The sequence below is a fragment of the Calliphora vicina genome, chromosome 3 (genome assembly GCF_958450345.1).
Source record: "Calliphora vicina chromosome 3, idCalVici1.1, whole genome shotgun sequence".
NCBI lineage: Eukaryota > Metazoa > Arthropoda > Insecta > Diptera > Calliphoridae > Calliphora > Calliphora vicina.
Genome location: NC_088782.1, coordinates 81,650,211 through 81,674,731, shown reverse-complemented (window position 1 = coordinate 81,674,731; position 24,521 = coordinate 81,650,211). Strand labels below are relative to the sequence as shown.

The 24,521-nt window shown below is 31.7% G+C and overlaps 1 protein-coding gene across 2 annotated transcripts in view; it reads left to right on the top strand.

Moving 5' to 3' along the window:
• Positions 1-24,521, top strand: part of Vps13D (vacuolar protein sorting 13D) — an 862,750-nt gene that overhangs the window by 397,399 nt on the left and 440,830 nt on the right. For both annotated transcript variants that reach the window (XM_065502881.1, XM_065502880.1), the window contains exon 12: positions 10,381-10,531. In XM_065502881.1, the coding sequence (XP_065358953.1) occupies positions 10,381-10,531 (151 nt within the window). The remainder of the gene's footprint in view (positions 1-10,380; positions 10,532-24,521) is intronic.

Below are 24,521 nucleotides of genomic sequence, written 5' to 3'. Positions count from 1 at the left end.
AATTAGTTATCCAAAACTGCTGTTGAACCAGGGAAACTAGAGCTTGTGGACCGGCGTGAAAGTTGTCGCGATGAACATGGGTGACCATTATTTTTACAAATGAATCTGATTTTGGTAGAAGAAACGGGAACTTTATTTGTTCTGGTAGATTCGAATTACGTATTCGGCCGCCGACTCATATCAATGGTACTCCTGAAACATTTTCTATAAACAGAGCCAGAGACGCAAATTTTCCTGTTACAACGCCAGATTTCTCCAGTTCATGAAATTCCTCAGGGAAATAGGATTGTTGTAGAACCCAAACAATTCGGTGGAGTGTGTAAGTGAACTCATCTGGAGAAATATTTGTTGATTTGGGCCTTAATTTTGACTGAAGTCGGATAACATATGATACTACCCTAAGGCATTTCAAATAGTTACTAAATTTATGTAATACTTTTAGCATATAAGGTATTTCTTGAATACTGGTAACGAGTGCAGATTTTCTTTTTTCCAATAACATTATTTCTTCGCTTAGATTCATGTTTTGATGAACAGGCCAATCAGAATTAGGTTTACGTAGAAATGTTGGACCATGGAGCCAATTCGAGTCACATAATTCAGATACAGTGCAGCCTCTGGATACTAAATCTGCCGGATTTTGATCTGTAGGAACATAACGCCAAGAAATGTCAGCACAAAGATCTTGTATTTCAGCTACACGATTTCCGACAAAGGTTGAAAGTAACGACGAATGACTTCTTATCCAATGTAGGGTGACTTGTGAGTCGCACCAGAAGTAGACCTTTGATATAGTATATTTAAAATTAAAAATTTAGCAAGTAAATGGGCTCCACATAGCTCCAATCTTGGTAATGTACTAGTTTTAATCGGAGCCACGCGAGATTTGGATGCCAACAGATTTACTGAAACATTGTCGTGTGAGTCCTTACAAACGAAATAAATACAGCAGCCATAAGCCTTAATAGATGCATCGGTGAATCCATGGATCTCAATTGTTGTTGAATTCGGCATTCGAACAAAACGACCAATTTTCAGTTTTGGCAAATTATGAAAATCAGCTAGAATATTATTCCAAGCCATGTCAACATCTTGAGGAACAGATTCATCCCAGTCACATTTGATGAGCCATAGTTTTTGCAGTAGAATTTTCGCCTTTATAATAAGTGGGCTAATAAGACCCATAGGATCAAATAAAGTTGATGTTACAGACAAAATAGAACGTTTAGTATTTTTTGAGAACGACTTATAAGGACGAAATTCAAATCGGAATGTATCATCTGAGGGGTACCAAGAGATGCCCAAAGTAGTAGTGACGTCATTGTCAATGCGCACCTCCTTATTGCCTTGATTAACCAAATTAAGTTCTGGGCAATTACTGTGCCATTTCGAGAGTGTAAACTTTGAATGATTCAAAATATCTGTTACCTCACCTTTAATAATCTGTAATGTGGCTAGGTCATTTGCGCCAGTTATCATATCGTCTACATAGAAATCGTTAGTAATGACTGCCTTGCCAACTTCATGACCCTCAGGGTAACGTTCTGCCGCATAATGTAAACTTCGAATGGCAAGATAAGGAGCCGATGCAGTGCCATAAGTTACGGTATTGAGAACGTGCACGTTCAAAGGCTTGGAATGGTCATCGCGCCACAAGATGAGTTGTAAATTTCTATCCTCCGGATGTATTAAAACCTGCCTGTACATTTTGACAATGTCAGCAGTTAACCCATATTGATGACATCTGAAACGCAGTAAAGTTATTAGTAAAGTGTTTTGTATAGTTGGGCCTACCATCATGATCTCGTTGATTGAAAGCTGTGATGATGATCTGCACGACGCATCAAAAACTACCCGAAGTTTTGTTGAGACACTTTCTGGTTTTAAAACGCAGTGGTGCGGTATAAAATAGTGTGGTTGAGCAACGGGTGAGTTTATTTGAGTCATGTGGCCCATCTCCTCATACTCCTTAAGAAATTGTTTATACTGCTCCTTTAATTCGGGGTTGTTATTTAATTTTCTCTCTATGGACCAAAATCGTCGTTCAGCTATATCTTTAGAATCACCAAGACATGTCGGATTATACTTTAGTGGCAATTTCACCATAATTCTGCCATCACTTTGAACCATAACATGTTTTAGAAAATGTTGCTCACACTGTTGTTGCTCTGGTGTCAAGCATTGACGTCTGCCGTCGACAGTTTCTAATTTCCATAACCTTTCGATATTATTGTTTATTTCATCTTTCTCAACCTCCAGAATAGCATACGATGACATTGAAGACAAATGAACTGCTTTACTAGTATACTTCCCCGAAACGATCCATCCCAACAGTGTTTTTTGCAATGTTGGCAAGTGTTGTTCTGGGCGAATTTGACCCACAGACAGAATTGAGAAAAATAACTCCGCACCTAGGAGCAAGTCTATACCTTTTCGACGATAAAACTCTGGATCTGCTAGCTCTATGTTAGAGGGCAACTTAAAGTCATGTATTGACATATTCTCATCAGGGTGGTAGCCAGTTATGGAACGAGAGATTAAAAATTCAAGTGACAGTTCAAAATTATTTAATCGCGATCTTATGGTGGTCTGAGTTTTATCTGGCACTTTTACACCACGTGAACCAATTCCCACAACATCGACAGTGTTATTAGATTTCTTTAAATTTAATGCATTAGAAAGGTACTCACTTATAAAATTGACTTGAGAACATGAATCCAAAAGCGCTCTTGCCCAATGGTACTTTCCTTCAGAGTCACTAACTAATACCAATGCAGTTGCCAAAATTACTTTGCTCTCTCTAGGCTTCGCATTTTGTTGAAAGGTCCCATGAGCGACTGCAGAACTTGTTGAGGGAACTTCTTCATCAGGTTGCTTATGCAAAAGCGAATGATGACGTTGTTTGCAAAACCGACAAGAATAGCGTGAAGGACATTGAGAGTAGATATGCCCCTTTGACAAGCAATTAAGACATAAATTTTGTTTTTTAGCATGGTCAATGCGTTGATCAACAGCCAAAACTATAAAACGTTGACATGTCGTAATATAATGGCCCTGTTTTGAGCAATGATTGCATACAGGCGATTGGGCCATATTTTTTGTGGTGAAAGAATGTTGTTTTGTATTCGAATCATTATGAGAATGATTCTTTGAGTTGGAAGCTTGTTGTTCCTTTGTAGCACTTCTACACTGTGCATCCAATTGTTGACAACGTCTGTCCAACATTGAGCAGCACTCTGACCAAGACGGTAATTTTGTGTAATCGATGAATTCATCCCATTTCTGCTTTGTTTGGTGGTCAACCTTGGTTATAGCCAGATGAATTATGAATGCATCACATATCTGCTGGTATGAGCCAAGTGACTTCAATGAACTATACAGAGCTGAAAGAGTGTCCACAATGTTTCTTAATTGGTTCGGAACTGGTTTGGAAGACTTCGGAATATCAAACATTGTAGTAACGGTTTCCAAAAAGATTAATGTATCATTGTCGTATCTTTCCTTGAGCCTATTGAGGGCCTTAGGATAGTTTTCGTCCGTTACCTGGAATGCTTTGATTGTTGCTAGGGCTTCTCCACTAATGCAGGAAAATAAATGGTTGAACTTTTCCGATGTAGATATGGTTTGGTCGTTATGAACCAAATTATTAAAAGTATTTATAAAATTTTTATATTCCAAATACTTGCCGTCAAATTTAGGTAGCTTGAGGTTTGGTAGCCGAGTTGATGCGGTTTGAGGCACAAAAAATGACTGTTCTTGTATACTCGGACGCCTTTCTTTACCCATCTGCGTTAGTATGAGACTTTTTGCAGTGATGTATAACTCGTCTATTTCAATTCTACCTGCTTCTTCGGGCGACAAACGTTCAATTTGATTCTGGCAATATAACGCCTGCTTATAATATGACTCAATGATTCCCAATCTACATTCGAGTTCAGTGTGCGATAAAATTTCAGGGGCTTCAACAATTTTTCTAATTCGGGTAATACTTCCTTTAGAAGACGCTCTCAATGTTTTTAACTCCTCTAGAGTCATGCCTCTTTGTGATGAGCCGGTTGCTTCTTGCATTTTAAAGCATTCACTTTCACAAAGTTTAGATAGCAGATAATTTTACCTTTAAGTACAATTCAGGTGCCACAAATTGAAGAACTCTATACTTGTATGTGTCCTGTCACGGTCGCCAAATGTTTGAGGTGCCTATTTTGACAATCCGAACAATTTGCCTAATATGTGATTAGGGCCAAATTTGTTGCTCAAAGGTTCGAATTGAGCTTACTGGGTTACGTTTATTTAATTATTCTTAATAAGTGATCTTCTGCAATTACACTGTTCAGTATCACTGTACCTTTTTTTAATATAAAATCTTCCGTAAGTAAAAACACCAACTTTATTCTTTTCTTGTAGCTCTTCAACTTCTTTATTTTTTGAAACTAATATTTTTTTATACAAAGGGATAGCGGTTAAATTCCAACTTTAACAAACAAGAGCAACAAAAATATGTAAAACATACAAAGATTTGAACATCGGACTGTAAAACGTTTATATACATATGTTTGTACAATTGTTTATTGTTACACATATAAATGTGCGTACATACATATGTATATTTTGCGTTGCAGAAATAAATAAACAATATCAAAAACAAAATTGACAAAATTGAAAACATTGGGGATGCTCATAAAACTAATATTAATATATTGGTAACAAATTTAAGTTGAAATCAAATAAAAGTGACTTAACACAAATCTTTAAAGTCATGACTATTTTCAAACGTCAAACTTCTGTAGCAAATCCAACGTTTCCTCATAGATGATAAGACTGGATCTGATGATAAAATTAGATTATTCAAAATGTCTTCATTTTGAGATTGTCGAGAACACTTTCTGGAGCTGAACTGCTGAACATACTTGAAGTCCCTATTTCTCGATTTTTGGGGTTCTTCTGTAAGTTCTCCTAAGGGCAAAATATTATGTTCAATTATGATTTTTCCATGACATAATACTTTATGTACTGTTGGTTTCATTTCTTGCCTAGGGATACTCGCCAAATTTTGTTGCATTCACTTTGTGCTTACTATTTATTGCCATTAAAATAATATTGACTTTTTTCAGTAATTCCATATTAATTCCCGTTATATCTGAGGTTGTTTCAAAATCTTTGAAAAATCGTCTAGCTGTGTTTCCATAATTTGTGCTTCCATATCCTACGAGTGGTTTATCAATGTTTAATCCAATCTGCTTTTTGAATTCTTCTTGAATTCTTCTTTTCTCCGTGGCTCTCATTTCCATCAGTTCTTCATTTTTATTTACTGATTTATTGATATTTTCAGGAATGCTTCTATATTTTAAATCATATGCCAGATGTTGAAAATGTTCAAGAAATCTTATACGGGCATGTAGAGGAGATATTCCGAATTTGAGCACTTCCTCGTTAATTGTTCTTTCCTTGGATATATTCGAAAATTCCGATTTTTTTCACCACATATGGAACAGTTCCAAGTAGATGATGTTCCTGTTATGGCGTTGCTGACTTTTCATTGGTTCCATTAAGAATTCGGAAGTATGCTGCCAGTGATTCTCCATCAACTAGTTTTGAGGATATATGGATTAATTCAACTCCTGGATCAAAAGCCTTTTGTAGGCCAATATGTTTCGAATATACAAAAGAAACAAATATTACGACACAAGATTTGATCAACTTAATTGAATCTGAAATTAAAGAATTGGTACCGGTTACAATCCAAATAGCTCAATATTCCTTCAACGTTTCTTTTAATATGAAACTAACGATGATCTTTAATTTCAGATTCAATTAAGTTGATCAAATCTTGTGTCGTAATCTTTGTTTCTTTTGTATATTCGAAACATATTGGCCTACAAAAGGCTTTCGATCCAGGAGTTGAATTAATCCATATATCCTCAAAACTAGTTGATGGAGAATCACTGGCAGCATACTTCCGAATTCTTAATGGAACCAATGATGACATAAATACGCTTTTATACTCTGATGATGTTTGACTCGATGTAGTTTGCTTATATTCCGAAAGTGATGATAAGCCATCACATCCCCACTTACAGATTAGTTGCAGATCATAAGTATTTATTTTGTTTAGCTGTTCTGTAGAAAAGTCGCAAGCAATCCTTAATGCTTAATTTTCGAGTAGAGTGGAGAGTCCAATTCTAGCTTTCCGATCAGTAACTTCAATAGGTGATGGTATAATACTCTTTTTCTTTTCCTGAATTGAGCCATATGATGGTAACACTTCAACTCCTTTTCCCAACAATGCCTTTCTTAAAGTTATATAATTATCACGGCTTAGTCCCAGCTGCAACATAAGCGCAATAGCCTCTTCTTCGGTAAAAACAGTATTAGATGATGGTGTAGGTATGCTCTTAACAATTCGTTTTAATCGTCTAGGCGATGCATTCGGAAGAATATCAGCGATTTTAACAGCTTCCAAAGGCTGTTTTTCTTGCTTTAACATAGCCTTAAATGTATCCGAAACTTCCTCAGTAGACAGGGTTGATAGTGAATCCGATAACCGCTTTTTCTTGGATTTTGGGCACAATTCCATGTATTCCTTACGGGACGTGGACACATAAAATTCTATATTTTCATCCAACCAATCACAATATTTGGATTCAAATTTCATAGCAGAAAATTTTGCGGTTTTCCATTTTATGTCAAAGGATTTAACAAACTTTTCGATTTTACATAATTCCGTTTTATCCACTTTATTATTATGCGTACTTTCGATAAATTTCAATATGAGGTTGACTTTATCTTGAAATTGATCAGTTTTATGTTTAAGTAAAATGGAGGACAAAGTTTTTTTTTTTAATGTGATCGTCATCTTTAGCTAATTATAACTAATGTCAATTGTGGATTGAGTATGATTATATATTAATTATCCTTCATGAGTTTCATATAATAGGTTACCTGTAGTCAACGTTTATATAGGTGAAGGTATATTTGGAAATTTACCTGTTATATTACCTGTAGTAAAAAAATAGTATTATGTATGAAATATGTTTTGGGGATATCCCAGGTATTTCATATTATACCTGGGATTCATTGTTAAAAAAGAGTTGCAATCGCTTAATGTTTGTACTTATGTATTATATAAGTACCTAACATTGAAGTTGTTATGGAAGAAAATAACTTGGTGATGAAATTTCACTAGACATGTTAATCATTCGTTCATTACTGTGACACGTGGACAAAATAAGGTAGACATATTATACATCAATATTTTGGAAATTGCATCTTCTTTTCAAAAATGTTTAAATATATTGAAAATTAAAAACTTCATAGAAGAGTTTTTGCAAAAAAAAAGATAAATTTTTATTTTTATTTTTTTGAAAATTTAAATTTTTAAACTGCTATAACTTTTTGGTTTATGAATATTTTTTAATTAAATTTTACAATTATGTAGACATTTTTTGTCGGAATGCAAAAGTGAAAATTTGGATTTAGATTTGTTATTGAGAATCCCACAATTCCACAATTGATTTTTGGATCTATTGAAGGTACCAAGCTCGGGGCTATGAAATCCCTTTGCATGATATTGAAGAACAGATTGGGACATACAAAACTGGTCTTAATTTTTTGATAGCAGCTATGCGATTTTAGAATATGTTGTCTAAAGTTGAAATTTACATAAAAAATAGGTCTACTTCGGAAGGCTCTGGACCACGCAATAATACGAATTTTGATATTATTTTGCTTTTATAATATTTCCCGAAATGTTATCTTTCAGAAAAATATAAACACATTATTTATTTTTTTCTCATTTTGTGTATAATTTAAAATTAATGTAGGTACTTTTTTCGAAAAAAAAAAATGGCGAAAAAACGACTTTTTTATTTTTTTTTAAGTTTGAATGCACATAACTTTTGACTCAGTAGATATTTTAAATTTGTTGTTAATTCAAAAAAAGATACTTCAAGAAAATCGGGAAAGAATTGGATCCGTTATTAGCAAAATGGCAGACCAAGGTAGGCAAAAAAAATAAAATTTTACTTTTCAAATACGAATAACTCGTAAACTATAAGATCTACTAGATCTCGTCTAGTACATTCTATATATATAAAAATCTTTCAAATCGGATCGCAAACAAAAATTGGCATAATTTTTGATATACCCGAGGTGTCCCACTTTGGGGCATTGTGGCTCGGCCCCCCCCCTTGGTTGTTTAAGCCCAAATTCAAAACTTAAACTTATCGACACCTCCTCTATAGCCATGGGAAATTTTATTAAAATCGGGCTATTCGTTTAGAAGTTACAGATTCATTTCCACTTTTTTTTCAGATCCCCCACTGTGCGGCGGTACAGTAGCATTTGGTTCGGTATGGTTATTTGTCGTAACTTTTTAACTTTTTTTAAGTCAATTTATTTATTGTATCTTCACAATTAAGTGAAGATACAATAAATAAAATATGAAAAAAAAAAAAAATTGTGTGAGACGATGGTTAATAGACATGCGGTGTATGCATTGTCCGCGTCGGTTTCTTCTGTAGTAACGGTGGTAGAAACACCTGTGTTGAATACGGAATTGCCGACAGTGGTATCTTTATCGGTTATGTCAGGTTTTTCCTCAAAGGTAAATTTCTCAGTTGTCGACTCGTATACAACTTTAGGTTGACTTGGGAAAATCAATCCACGCTGCAGTCAAGGTTGACATCTGGTTCTGTCGAAATCATCGCAAATTAATTACTAGATTGAAGTGTTAAGCCTGTAGTACACGGAATGTAAAAAGCCACATGTGTATGTGACTCTGACGTCACGAGAATGTTCACCATTTTTTTTACATTTTTCAAATGAGTCGTAGTGGCTACATGCGATAAAAATTTGATAGTACACGAAATGTATTTTTGTCCCAAAATCCGAATGTGACACATGTAGCCAAAGAGACATATTTGCAGATGTAGCACATGAGTAAACATGTGAATGGCTACATGTATGTTACTAGTACACGGCACATGTAGCACATGTACGTATTTCACGCGTGAGCATGTGAGAAAGCCACATGTGTATGTGTCTTTCACCACAATTTTCTGTCTGTGACATTTGATTTAAAAAATAATTATTAAGTATTGATTAAATGTCGAAAAGAAAGTAACTGCTATTTTGGCCATGCATATTTTAGACGAAGAAGACGATGGCGAACATCCCAAAGACGAAACCACGAAGCTGATGCGTGGTATTTGGACGAAATACTGGTTGAAAAAACACGATACATTTGAACCTCGTCCAAATTTGTTTTCCTTAATTTTGCCAAATTGACCATTTAAGTGGCCATTTCACTTTTGCCACATTTACATCCACACCATCAACTCCTAGCTTATCCACAATACTTCGCCATCCGTCTAGTTTCATCAGTTTCTATTCTTGTGAACAGAAGCCAAACAAATTTATTCAATACAAACCAAAACAAACAAAAAAAAACTCAAATGTCGATAGCTACATGCGGTCCGCAAATGTTGTATCAGAAATTCTTTTTTTACATATTTTGTGACACCTACATGCGCATGTAAAAATATTTAAGGCCCAACTATAATATGCATAAGCTAGCTTAAGGTAATGTCAAAACCGTACGAAAAGTCTGTCAAATGCTTAAGAAAAAGCAATGAAACTTTTAGGTGGATATAATGTACTTAAGTGCATTAAAAAAATTAAACCCCATTTGCACATTTATGTGCAACATCATTTTATTTTCTTTGTATAAAATAAACAAATAGCTGATTCCGTACGGAATGTGCGACCAGCTTCGCACCTTGCTTATGCAAATAAAATTTGACGAAACTTTCTTAAGTACATTTGAGTTTGTCACATACTTTTTATATGTATTCGTACAGTTGCTTAAGCTGACTTAAGCTAGTGTATGCATATTATAGTTGGGCCTTTAGAATGCGAAAATTCACATGTAACTGGGTAGTACACGGCATGTGAAAAAGGCACATGTATGCATGGGAATTGAAGCTACATGTGGTACACATGCAAATGTATACTGCATGTGAGTGTCCCAAAAAGTGATAGTGCACGGCATGTAGCAAATGTGGCTTCATGATGACGTCAAAATTAGGTCAGAGTCGCATGCGAATATGGCTTTTTACATTCCGTATAACTGCACATAAGCTGGCTGCATTTTGGAAAGTGTTGCTAGATCGTATAGTACTTTAGTACCATCTCTGAGAGTATTTCACTTAAATAGTTTAAAAGTTAATATACTTTAAAAATTTATATTTCTAAAGAAAATTCAAAATAGTTTGTATGTAAACGAGTTACTAAAAACATAATTTTCAAAATATGAAGAAAACCTTAGATCAAGTTCAAATAAATAACAGAACGTTCATGAAATAATGGCAATTTTTTTTTCAGTATAAATTCCAGCAAAACAAAAAATCCAACAAGATCACTAGATAAAGATGCTACTTTGTTACTTTTCATGTCATCCGTTAAATATGTGCATACCAAGAGGTTCATCGTGGAAATTCACTTGTTCGTGCAAGAGCTATTGCAACTACAATCGGTGAGATACAATTTTTTATATGATGTATAATATTTCTCCTTTTGTAAAAAAAAAGAGATCGAAAATAACTCGTCCATATACCAAAAAACCTAAATTGTGATTTATATTTTTGTGATAAAAATAAATCAATGAAAATAACAGTTATAAAATGATTTTTATTTAAATGGTTTGGTATGACCTTTATTCGTTTTTATTGTTTTTAATGGTTTGGTGTGAGATAAACAGTAAAGGGCTGCACAAGCACATTCATGTGCTACTCAAGACATTCACCAGCACAACAGTTACTTCAGATCGTTGGGTATTTATTTACAAAAGGAATGAGTGTGAATGAGGAACAATTACAACCAACGACAGAACAAAACAACAGAGTATAGAATGAGAGACAGTATCTGACAATAAGAGTAAATATACAACGAATTAATGGTATGTGATTTCAGGTCACAATGAAGCAGTGCACACCGAATTTTTTTCTTTATTAAATGTTCGTGTGTATATCAATTTCTAAATTCTAGGAATAAGATTTTATTGTTTTACAAAATAAAAAAGAACGTAAAAACTGTACCACTTCCAAAAAACAGCAAAAAAACCCACTTTAGGCCGCACACATTCATACACATTGAAATGCATACATAGAAAAATTCATTCATGAAAACAAAAACAATTTGAATGATTCGAATAATTTTTGGTCATAGCATTGAAAATGTAAAACATATACGCGGCAGGGCATGGTAGCATCCCTGTCGGACTTTTATGAGCTGACTCAAATCAAGTTGACTTATTGCTAACTCATTTACAACTAACTTCTGAAGTAACTCAATATTGATGCAGATATGAGCTATTTGTTTTTTAAAACATCTGACTTCTTCTCGATAAGTATTCAACTAACTTTTAACTCCCTCAAAGCTGATACAGAAATAAACAAACATTAAAGAGAGTATTGAGATTAAATAGCAACATAACTGCAAAATTGTGCATAGGTGAGCTATTTTATTATAACAACTGACTTCATCTCGATAAGTATTAAGGCTTAAAGTTAGCTTAATAATTAAGCTAACTTTTGATTCACTCAAAGCTGATGCAGAAATAAACAAGCATTAAAGAGAGTAAAAAGCAAATTAGAAAAAATAAGTTCTATATTTTTTTTCTTCATGAGCATAACAGTTAAAACTGTATATATTTGTTTTACTTATATTTTTAATCAGTTTGTCTAGAAATTTGAGGTGGACCACATACTCAAACGGTTTAAAAATGTCGTTTTTTATTAATTTCAGCACATTCCTAATTACTTTGTCTGAATAGTGATTTACAAGGGAAATGAGCTAGTTTTTTAGTCACCTGTGACTCATTTCTGATTGACCATTAGTTAGTTTTAAGTTAACTCAAAGTCCGACTGGGATACGATCGTATGCAAAACAAACTCACATTCGTTTTATTTTTATTGCGCACAATACTCATTCACTTTTCAATGTGTGTATGATATAAAGTACAAGCGCAGGAATTTTACAGTATTGTCGAGTGATGTGAAGCAGGTCATTCAGTGAAGATGACAAAATGAATGTGCTTGTGCAGCCCTCTAATAAACAGTTCATTTGTTCTTGTTCTTAATAACTGTTACTTTCTCTTTTAAGTATTTACATACAATAACTTATTGTTAGTAATTTTTAACAAATTATGGAAATAATATGATAAGTATGAAGTAATGAAGTCTGAGTAACAGAAATGAGATTTTTTTTTAAACTGTTATTAATCTTTTGATAAATTTTATATATTTAAGCGTTTATTGGCATCAAATGCATTTTTGCGATTTATTTTTCATGTTCGTAAATAAAAGTCACAAGCTGACCTTTACGAGAAAATTATATATCACTCATCCAGATTATTTGTGTTTGTTTCTTTTCTGTTTCTCTCAACCCCAAACCTAAAATGTTCTCGAATAAATCACTCTCTCAGTGATATATCAAAAAAAATTATTTTTAAATTGAAATGAAAGTGAACCCGTTATTTTCGGTCTCTGGTAAAAAACAATCCAATCAATAGTAATATTTGTTCATTTTTATATTTATCTGTAATATTTCTGCTAAAAACCCATGACTTTAGTATGTAGTGTCATTATTAACCATTAGTTTTTCAATCTCGACGCCAAGTGTTGTTTTAAATGTAAAACAAAATATTGTTACGAAAATGCATTATCAATTCTAATTTAACGATTGTAACTACATTACCAGTGTATTCATGGAATTATAATGTGTATGTTTTAAAAGAGAGTGACTATTTAAATTGCTGTGTAAATTTAAATAAATAATGTGTTGTTACAAATTTTAAACTACTACACGCCAGGCTTGGGCGGTAATGATTACATTGTGTAATATATTACTGGTACATTACCATTACCTTGTAATTGTAATTGGATTTTTGCAATTACAATTACTTGTAATGTGTAATTGACCAATAGCACATTACAATTATATGTAATTGTAATTGAATTTTTCAATTACAATTACATGTAATTGTAATTGAATTTTTCAATAATTGTAATTGCAAAATTTTACATTACAATTACATGTAATTGTAATTGAAAAATGCCAATTACAATTACAAAATTAAGAAAAAGTAATAGTAATATGACTAAAACTATGTAATGATTACTTTCAAAGTATTTATTATTAAAACAATATAAAATTACAGAAGTTACCAATTACTTATTTTTATAGTGTGCAGTAGAATGCCGAAGACCAGTATGTTATATAGTAACACATACATGTCTACTGATGCATACTCGATTAATTAAATTAGTCTTCAGTTTCCCAACAAAGATTGAAAATCTTTATATAAGTATAGTTTGTAAACAATAATTTTTAAATTTTTTCGAAGTACATATGTATATGGATTTTTAGCAATTCTACTCATTGCAAGACGTATTAATTCGAAACTCCAACTTCATATCATTTTATATCCCTCTAAATTAGAACATTTACTTCTCAGAACTAACATATTGACCATTTTTGAAATATGATGTACGACTATTGAACAAAATTAACAAACTATTTTTAAAACGAAGTAAATTTGTAAGTTATGATTTACATTTAAAAACAAGTAAGAGTACTATATTCGGCCGTGCCGAGTCTGAAATACCCTCCACCGAAATATGATGAGAATTATAGAAGTTACATTGGTATAAAGATCCTATTATGTATGAGGATTGAGAAAATGTCATTGAAATACTATTAAATAAATATATGAAATAATATAACAATTGTTAAAAATACTATTTTGCGCAGAAGTTATTTCATTTTGAATGTAAAATAATTATATATAATTCAAGTGAAGAATCCGATTATAAAAAAGGGTATACAAATATATTTAGACATAATTCAAAATTTTGCATACGGAAATTTTAATATACATATATTCGCGTTTAATGAATTTTCCGGATATGAGCCTTATATACGTGCAATATATAATTATGAACCCATAGTCTCAAAATCAAATAGTATGATTTCTGTCTACTTGAAACTGATTTCTGTTAAATTTTTGATCGATATAAATGTGCGTTAATGTATTTTTGGGTTAAGGGACATATGTGGGGCTATGACCTACTTGGTTCAGTAAAGATTTATTTTGGAGATTTGTGAAGGTTAATGAGTTTTCCGGAAATGTTTCTCATGCGAAGGCTATGACGATAATTTATCTTCATAAAATTGAGTACAGTGATTTTTATATATATTGAAATTTTTTGTTTCGAATTTCAACTTGATAACTATATTTGTAAGAAATTTATTACGATTAGCCAAATATGGACTATATTCACAAAATCCTGTAGTATGATTTGCAAATATAAATTACGGATAGGTATGGAATTTTTGTTCAATATTAATATTTTTAGATATTTATGCAGCTTAATGTGTTCGTAAATGGTCCTTATATGGTCCTTAAGAATTGAGTAATAAATCCTCGAAAATTTTACATTTTTAAATTCTTTATGTAATTATTTTATATCTTTGACGAAATAATATTTTTAAAAATAGTATCAAAGTTTTTAAAAATATGTTTAAATGAGCTTTAAAAAAACATATTTCATTAAAACCGTTAAAGAAACCTGAAACCGGTCGAGTTTACAAAGATGAAAAAAACGGTAAACCGGTTTAATTTTTTTAAATGTAATTAAATTTAAAGTAATTAAATTACTTTTTAATAAATTACATATGCTTTTTCTATCAATTACAATTACTGGTAATTGTAATTGCCATTTTTCAATTACAATTACTGTTAATTGTAATTGAATTTTTCAAATTACAATTACATGTAATTGTAATTGAAAAATCGCAATTACAATTACCAGTAATTGTAATCATAATTCTTCAATTACAATTACATGTAATTGTAATTTGAAATTATCAATTGCAATTACACCTAAAGTAATTTAATGGAAAATGTAATTGGCATCGCCCAAGCCTGCTACACGCTTTTATTTGCAATTAAAAGAATACTGTTTATTTAAAGGATATAAATCTCCGTTTTTAATAGGTAAAAACGTTACAAATTGTGTCAGTAGTAGTCATGAAGTTTGAACTTAAGAGAGAGTTGGAGCTACCAACCGCAGGTAATAAAGCAGAATTGCAAAAGAGGCTGATAGATGAATTCAAGCGACGAAGTATTGCCATCGGAACCTACGAATTCGAATATAAAGAAGTTCAAGAAACTTCTAAAATCAACAATGAGAAATTGTTAGCTGAAATTGAAGAAATTTCTAAAGCCACAAACGAGAAACTTCGGGAAATTTCGGAAACTTCAGGAAATTTATAGAAACCTCTAGAAGAACAAAGGGCCTTTGATTTTCAAGTTCCTGTTCCAGTTTGACAAGATAAACGTATAGAACAATTGAAAGGAAACACAGCAATAGTTCTTGGAGCGGAACGGTATAGTCGAACCATCTTCAAGTCCTTGGAACTCGCCTGATGTTTTAGTTAAGAAGAAAGACGGCAGCACTAGATTTTGCGTCGATTATGAATGCTGAACGATGTTACCAAGAAATACAGCTACCCGATACCAAGAATTGACAACACCCTGGACACACTATCTGGAACAAAATGCATCTCCACATTGGACTTGCAAAGTGGTTACTGGCAAGTAGAAATTTCGCACAAAGTCAAGGAGAATACAGCCTTTACCGCGAGTGATGGATTATTTTAGCAAGTGGCCATAGGTATATGCCCTACCCAATCAGGAAGCTAAAACGGTTGTAAGCGTATTTTGTGCACAACTGGGTGTACCGCTATGGTGTTTCAATCTGATCAGGCTAGAAATTTCGAATCTACCGTATTCAAGGAAATGTGCGATGTATACTGAGCGAAAATTGTCTGGCGAATTAGAATTTGGTATCAAACCTTCAGCCAGGAACCAAGAGGACCTAAACGAACTTCATGCATTCGTACGAAGACGAATTAAAATGACCAGTGACAAAATGAAAGCCAGAAATGATCGAGCAGCAAATTCTGAAGGATTTGACGAAGGCCAGAATGTGTATTGTATAACCCACAACGAAAAAAGGATTGTCACCCAAACTACAAACCCATTGGGATGGACCATACAAGGTGATTAAGAAATTAAACGACGGGTTGTATATCTTGAAAGATTAGCTGCCTTTGGGAGAGGTGAATCTGTGCCTATTCGGGACGAACATGCTTAAGTGGGGGACAGTGATACGATATTGAATTATCAATTCGAATTTAACGGTCTGTACGGCTGCTTGACACATTCAATATGTTTATCAGCTTTTCCATTGCTAGAAACTTCTACTTATACACAATGTTTATAACTCGCTGTTATTGTTTATAAGTATGGCAGAGGAAGAGCACCAACCCAGTCAGTTTAACATAAGCACTGTTAGAGCAGTGTTGCCACCAAGAAAATTATAAACTACACATGCCTCATGCCTAAATTACACATGTAAATAAATTTTCGTGATTTCAATAGGAGAAATAAATTATCTAAAATTGTCATGAATATAAAAGGTTTGTCACAGTGGACTCTGGGATGTTTGGACCAAATACTATCACTTTATTGTCAATGGACAATTTTCACATGAGGTGATTTTAATTTATCCAGGAATTGGATATATTGGATTTTTTAGTGAACTTTTCTAATTTAATGAATTCTTGAGATCAGTCAAATATGTCAATCCCAAATACGCTTTTAACAAATATTAATCAATGTCCATTGGAAATTGTTACATTTCTATTAAAAATTTAACAATATTTAAAAATAGCACACTGTTTGCTTTCGAATTTTAATTTATTCCTAATTTATATTATGTGCTTCCTACGTTCTGGTTTTTTTCTCTTAAAATTGGCTAACGTTACCCATAAATAACTGCAATTACCGTTTCCGATATAATAGTGTATACCGTTATCTGTAAATACCGTTACCCTTATTCTATAAACAATTTAAAATTATAAAAATATAAATTTTCGATTTTGGGTTATCTTGAAAATTAACGTTTTACCAATAACAATTTGTAATAACTTGTAAAAATGTATAGTTATTGAATAGTATTTGTTGTTTTATATTTTTTTCATGTTGGAATTAAAAGTCTTATATGTATATAAACTAAAATTTTGTTTCTATTACCAATATTACGCAAACAAAACTATCACAAACAGCGAAATGTCCACTTGGAAAACCAAACATAGTAATCTCCAAATTACTTATCGTATTTTTCTGCAAACCTTAATGTTAATTTAGTTCAAACTTGATTCATATCTTCATCTTATATTTAAATAGGCTACACGTTTTTTTTTGTGGTACACTTTTAAGTATGTTATTGTCTACCAATATTAATAAAACATATATTGTTTTCGAATTTCGGCCACCGGGCGATCGTAGTACATATAATTCCATTATACTGAGTAACAAACGAGTACAATATAATAAATATGAATACATTTAGAGATACTGGATTTTTATTTATCAACTAAAATAGAGGATATAGCTACTTTCCCTCATATAAATGTACATATTTATTTCATTCGGTTTTGAAATCTGAACAGTCCATAATTCATTCATTCAATTAGAATTCAAAATATAGATAAAAGACATACATTGACAATATATTTTGGATGTAATTGGAATTTAAAATCACACATGAATTACACGTTCACTCAATTACACATGGGCTACACATTCAAGTTAAAATTACACACAATATGTGTAATTACACATGAAGTGGCAACACTGTGGTAGAGCAGTGATGTTCACGCCATACAACAATTGTTTGAAAAATTTACACATATTTGTTATGCTCTTTTAAAGACTTTTGTTCATTCATCGCTGAGCATGCGAAGAAAACACATATGGCGGACTATCGTCATTTTTTTCAGAAATTTATTAAGCATTGTTGTTGGTTGTTCCTGTTCGAAGCATAGTAAACATTTCCTTAAAATTTAAATTACATTCATTTAATAAATTGGTTTTATTTGACAAAAATCCTAAATCTAAACTTTCTTCATTTTGTTATTATTTTACTGTGTTAGAGTTAACTTCATCTGCATTCTTGTAAATTATAGAGTGTGTATATTAAAAGAGAGTAACTATTTAAATTGTTGTGTAAATTTAAATAAATAAAGAGTGTTACAAATTTTAAACTACAAAACTGCTTTTATTTGCAATTAAAAGAATACGGTTTATTTAAAAGGTAAAAACCTAACAATAGCAACAATTTTTTTGTTTTGCTTTCATTTTGATAATCGATGGAACTTTTATTGAAAACTTATATAAATTCTTAATATTTTTTTTCATATAAACTATCACTTGGCGTAGTGAAACCATATTCTAAATTCATGTACAATTGAATCTATAAATACAAATTTCCATTACACTATTCAATATCAAACTAATTTTATATTTAGATATCTGGAATATCCACGTTAAAGCTAATAGCAGTTGGATTTTACACCTCCAATTTAAATGATATTTACCACAGTTATTATGTATTGCAAGTATTTATAAAATCAACAATATTTCAACTTCAGACCCTTCCCGTCCTAAAATCCAAAAAAGTTGTTCGACACAGTAGCGGTATTAATTTTTGACTGGTAAAAGAGTATTAATACTTTTCAAATTTAAAATACATATTATTAAAATCATGTTTACACTGCAGTATTAAAAATATTTTTGTATTGATTGTTGATGTTTTTCTGCAAATTTTATTTATTTTTTATATTTTCTTCGCATTAATTGTTTGTCTCATTTGTATTTATAAATGCATACGCAACACATTTGGAAATAAAAACTTTTTGAATTGTTTTAACAAATTTATAAATACCGAGTAAATCAAAGAAAATCATTTGTATTATTTGAAAATCGAATATATTTTTTCTTTAGAGTCTAAAGTTTAGACCCGGGATCGGCAACTCCTATGCACTGTGCATTGTGGGCGTTACTAAATTTACACAGACTACTCACACGCATAGAAAACACAATTCAGTCTCATATGAGTTGTCACAGAAGAAGGTTGTGTTGTCGCTCGTTTCTTGCTTTTGTTTATGAATAAATGTTAATGCAGAGGTGGATAATTCATATTATTGTTGTACCTTTTTTAGCATATACACTACATATTAAGTAGTTTTTAGAATTATAAACTATTTTAAATGTTTTTTCTCTCACCTTTAGATGCTTAATTGGGTTTTTAGAAGTTTCTTGTAAATTATTATTTTTTAATACACAATAATTGCTAGAAAAATAGGTTAGTTAACATGTTCAGTTTTCCATGCCTGTTTTGTAGTGAAGATGAGAGTACAACTATTTCTCATTTCTTGTTTTTTCGCTCTTACACTTATACAAGTGCAAAATGTAGTAGTATATGTCTGCCGATCGCGGGTTTAGACCAGTGATGTTCAAAAATAAAAATGAAGATGTATTGGTGAGAGAGCTACCCAGCAAACATAATGTCAAACATTTAAAATAAGAACAAAATAATGAATGTTTAGATTTAGAATTTTTGTCACATATAACCAATTTATTTAATGAATGTAATTTAAATTTTAAGGAAAAGAAAAAATATGCATTATACGGCCTAAATTCTATTTAATTTTGTATTTATTTTTGACTTTGTTATTTTGTGTTCAATTGCAATTGAAACGCTTGTGTTTGCTATGCTTCGTCCAAAAACAACCAACAACAATGCTTAGTAAATGTCTGAAAAAAATGACGATAGTCCGTCGCATGTGTTTTCATCGAGAGCTAAACGATGAATGAACAAAAGTTTTTAAAAGAGCGTAACAAATGTGTGTAAATTTTTCAAACAATTGTTGTATGGCGTGAACATTACTGGTTTAGACTATTACTACGTTTATACCAGTGATGGTGAGAGAGCTACCCAGCAAACATAATGTCAAACACTTAAAATAAGAACAAAATAAAGAATGTTTAGATTTAGAATTTTTGCCAGATATAACCAATTTATTAAATGAATGTAATTTAAATTTTAAGGAAATAAAAGAATATACATTATACGTCCGAAATTCTCTCAAATTTTTTATTTATTTCTGACTTTGTTGTTTTGTGTTCAATTGTAATTGAAACGCGTGAGTTATGTGTTAGGAAAAGAGGTTGTTTCTTCTTTGGGAATCAAAATACAATTGAATTTATTTTTCATTTTCATTTCTTAAATAATAGAATCTTAATACTAAAAATTGCTTACTCTGATGCTCTCAATAATCGATACAAAAAATAGAGTAAGTCTGGATTCTCAGAAAAGAATCTTAAACTAAATTATTTACTCTGATGCTCTCAATAAAAAATAGAGTAAGTAAAAGAATTTTAACTAAATTGCTTACTCTGATGTACTACATTTGTTTCTCAGTAATTAAAAATATTTAGAGTAAGTTTGGTTTTTAAAATAAACAAATAGTTAATGAATAAAAGAATAATGCAATGTAAACATTAAATATTTGGAGTGGAGTTCAATAAAGTAAACAAATAGTAAAATAGTATAGTTGGTACAATTAGTGTGTGGTATAAGTGGTATAATAAAGTATATATGGTACAATTAAGTTTGGTATAAATGGTACAATTAAGTTTGGTATAAATGTATGTATATAGTTATGGGTGTTGTTGTCTGGGTGGCTTTGCTGGGGATGACAACATAACTCCTCCCCCTTAGAATAAAGCGACGGCCACAAGGAAGTTGTTGGTGCCGGAGCGGAAGACGGTGTAGAAGTTATATATGTGACTTTCTTTTTTGATGAAATTAAAGCAATTATAATTATTAAGATCAGTAATGTTGCTAACGCTGTGTATACGGATCCGGCATGGATGATAGCAGTTTCTTTCAGGTTCGTAATATTCTTTAGGTTGTCTATTCCCAGTTGTTATAGTGTTGTTATGTTAACTGTGGAATTTGCTTCGATCGTAATGTTGATATCTGGTACTAGATTAGCATTATCCCAGACTATTTCAGTTTGGTCATAATAAACAATGTTGTTGATTTCGACACTACATCCTTTAAAGTAAATTAACCCTGTGCCCTCTATAGCCATTGGATTATCTTTTCTGCAATTAGATTTTATTAGTAAATGTGGAATATTTATAAATATTATATGTTTATTTTCGATCTGTAAAATTTTCCTTATTTTTCCCAACTCCAACAAGTCACAATTTGCTGTTCCGCCGTTGAAGAGTGGTCCCAAGCACTTTGAGTCCGTTAATAGTTCTTCATTAGTTGATTCGCAGTAATAAGTACCTTCTACCTTAGGACAAATGCTACCAAGTTTATGTATTTTATGTTTATTATATAATATGTAAGGTGGAGTTATGATTTCTTTTGTGTTATTTATAGGTAATGGAATAATATGATATAGATTATAGTTTTCTTTTGTTATCATTGGTATTTTAAAATTAAATATGATTTTCGTATTATTATAATAAGCTTGCAATTCAAGTAATTCATATATATGTTCGTCTGAATTCAAGTGAGTTTCATATTCAGTGAAATTCATTGAGCCCAAGGAATTGTCATATTCCATGACGTCTTGTCTATTTGGGAGATTATCATATTCCATGATTTCTCTTACTCTAGCAAGTTCCTCAGTATTCAGAATATACTTAGAAATAATATTTAGTTTTGTGAGGATAATCGCTTCGCCGATATTTGTTATGTGATTGTATAATAGGTCGATGTTATAATTTATTCTGTTTAAGTATTGCATCTCTGAAGCGTCCATTAGGTTTCTATTAATTTTGTTTGAATTAATTTCGAAACCTCTCATTATTATTTTCTGTTCCTTATTTATATGATTCGTTGTAATACGAAATCTTTCAATGATTCTCATATTCAGAAGTTCTTGTGTTTTAGTGAAATTTCGTTCCTATCTTGAATTTTTCCCATTTCATCATTTAGTCGCTTAGCATCCTCTGCATCCATATTCCCTGTTATAAATTTGATTGCCGAACCAAGTCCGTTGATAAGTCCCCTTTTTGCTCGTCTGTATGGTAAAAGTGTGTTAATTCTATTTCTGAGTTCGGTTATCTTAAGGTTCGTTATTGATAGGAGGTCTTTTGCTTGATCATCTTGTCCATTCTCTTGTATTGAGATTATGCTCTTCTCTATTATTTTCATACTAGAAACATATTCCTCAAGATCGACAATATGTATCAAGTTTTTATAACTTCCCTTTAATTTTGCGGGTCCTAAATCGAATTTTATAATTTTCTGATCATTATCTACATTATGGACATTAATGATCTGCCCATATGTATATAAATTCTGGTGTTTGCGTTTATTCTGAAGTCTAGCTTTATGAATTTTCTTATCATATTGTGTGAAAACTGTCACGTTATTGTCAGATTTAATTTTATGTGCTGAAAATCTTGGTGTCAATTTGTTGCGTTTACATTCTTTGCGAAGAACTATTTCGTCGATGTCTTTTGTCATTGGTTCAGACCTATTCTCATTAAGTTTATCAATTCTAAGCGCAGTTTGTTTCTGCATTTGTTCTTTAATAGACGGAAATAGTTTCTGTTGAAATTCATTAAGTTTCTGTAGGTAATCATGTTCGTCATTAAAGGTAACTCGTCTATCAAATGTATATGGTCGTCCAAAAAACAATTCGTATGGTGTAAGTTTCGTGGCTGAATGAATAGCGTTATTATAAGTAATCAAGACTTCACGGAACATATCATTATGATCCGTCGAGAGTTTTAACTCCTTCCTCTTGGCCGCTACTAACCTATAGATTTCAGTTAATGTAGAGTGTAGTCTTTCTACAGGAGAATTGCTGCTGCTTTGTTGAAAGGAAGTAAAATGAAGATCTATGTCATATTGTTTACAGAAATCTTTAAATATATTCGAATTAAACTCGGAGCCATGATCACAAACTATTTTCTTTGGAATGCCATAAAGAGATATAAATTCATTCATAGCTCCAACGACTGATATACTCATTCTATTCGGAAGGGTAGATGCGTAAGCGAATTTAGAAAATTTATCAATAATCGTTAAGATTTGTTCTTTGTTGATATTATAAAGGTCTATATGTAATATGTCGAGAGGTTTAGCTGGTGTCTCTGGTTTTTGAAATTGCAAAACTGGTGGTTTCCTATTATATTTTTGTGTCTGGTAATCCATACAGTTATTGATAGTTCGAACAATTTTTTCTTTCATGTGAGTAAAAAAATATTTTCTTTTTAAGTGTGAATATGTTTCGTTAATACCCCTATGGTTACTTTTCTCATGATATTCTTTTATTATTTTCTCTTCTATATTTCTCTTTTATATTCTCATCTACCAGTAGATCCAGCTTCTAAGAATTCTAAAAAAATATTTTCTGGTAGTTATTACAATTCTATTTTATTTATTATTTGTATATTTTTTTATGTTTTATGTTGATCGTCGGCTATATTGATAGGGATATGTCGCTGTACAGATATTCCTTCTGTACTCTTGTTAAATAGACCATTGATATTCCGTCAAGGTCCTCAACAAAGATGGACTTCCAACTATTCAATTTTTCCGCAAAAAAATTTTTTTTTTTATTTTTTTTTTATTTAAAATCTTCTTTTATAAATAAAATGTTCTACTATTCCGTTATTTTTCTTGTTTTTTTTTATTTTTAATTATTTATTCTTCTAACCTGGAGGGTCTGGTTTTGTTGACTACAGAATCGTAGATTTGAATTTTTGTTATAACTGGAGGGTCCTTCGATAGGAATCGCAGTTTATGTTTAGTATGTTAAGGCTTTACATGCATATTTAGTTATACATAATAATACATATGTGCAAGCGTTTCTTGTTTTTTTTTATTTATTTATTTTTTTATTTATAATCTGTTATTAAATTGTTGGCATTGTTTCAGAATGTAAATGTTATATATTGTTTTTTATATCGATATTTTTATATTTTTTTTTTTGTCTTTAATTTTTTATATTATTTATCTTTAATGGTTCCTCCAATAAGAGGTCTTGTGCTTTATCTGAACTATTAACTACTTCCATAAACCGTAAAAATTGTTTACTTGATAAAGTTCGCCCTGTATCTAATTCTATTTCCCGACTATGCATGTCTACTATTTCCCCACTATGCATGCCTATTTGGCTCATCCTCGATGTTGGTTATCTCGTCCTGATACCTGTCGAGATTCTGAAAATTACCCACAGGATCTTGATACCTGTTAGACGACTCAACTCTATTATTCAATTCCATTCTGGAATTGGAAGTCCTGTTAGTTCTCATGCTTGGTGACGTTTTAAAATATCCACTCTGTCTATTCCCGAAACGGGAATACGTGGTATTTGTATCCAATGGTTCAGGCTTGGTGTTATTATTATGTGTGGACTGATTATTGAATGGTCTATAGGTTTGGTTACCAAATGGTCTTGGGTAAGAATTACCAAATGGTCTTGAATTAGAATAGTTATTAAAAGGTCTCGAAACCCTAACCTGACTTTGGCCATTGCCTTCAGGTGTCCGTGCCGTCCCATTGTAAGAGTAAAAGTTC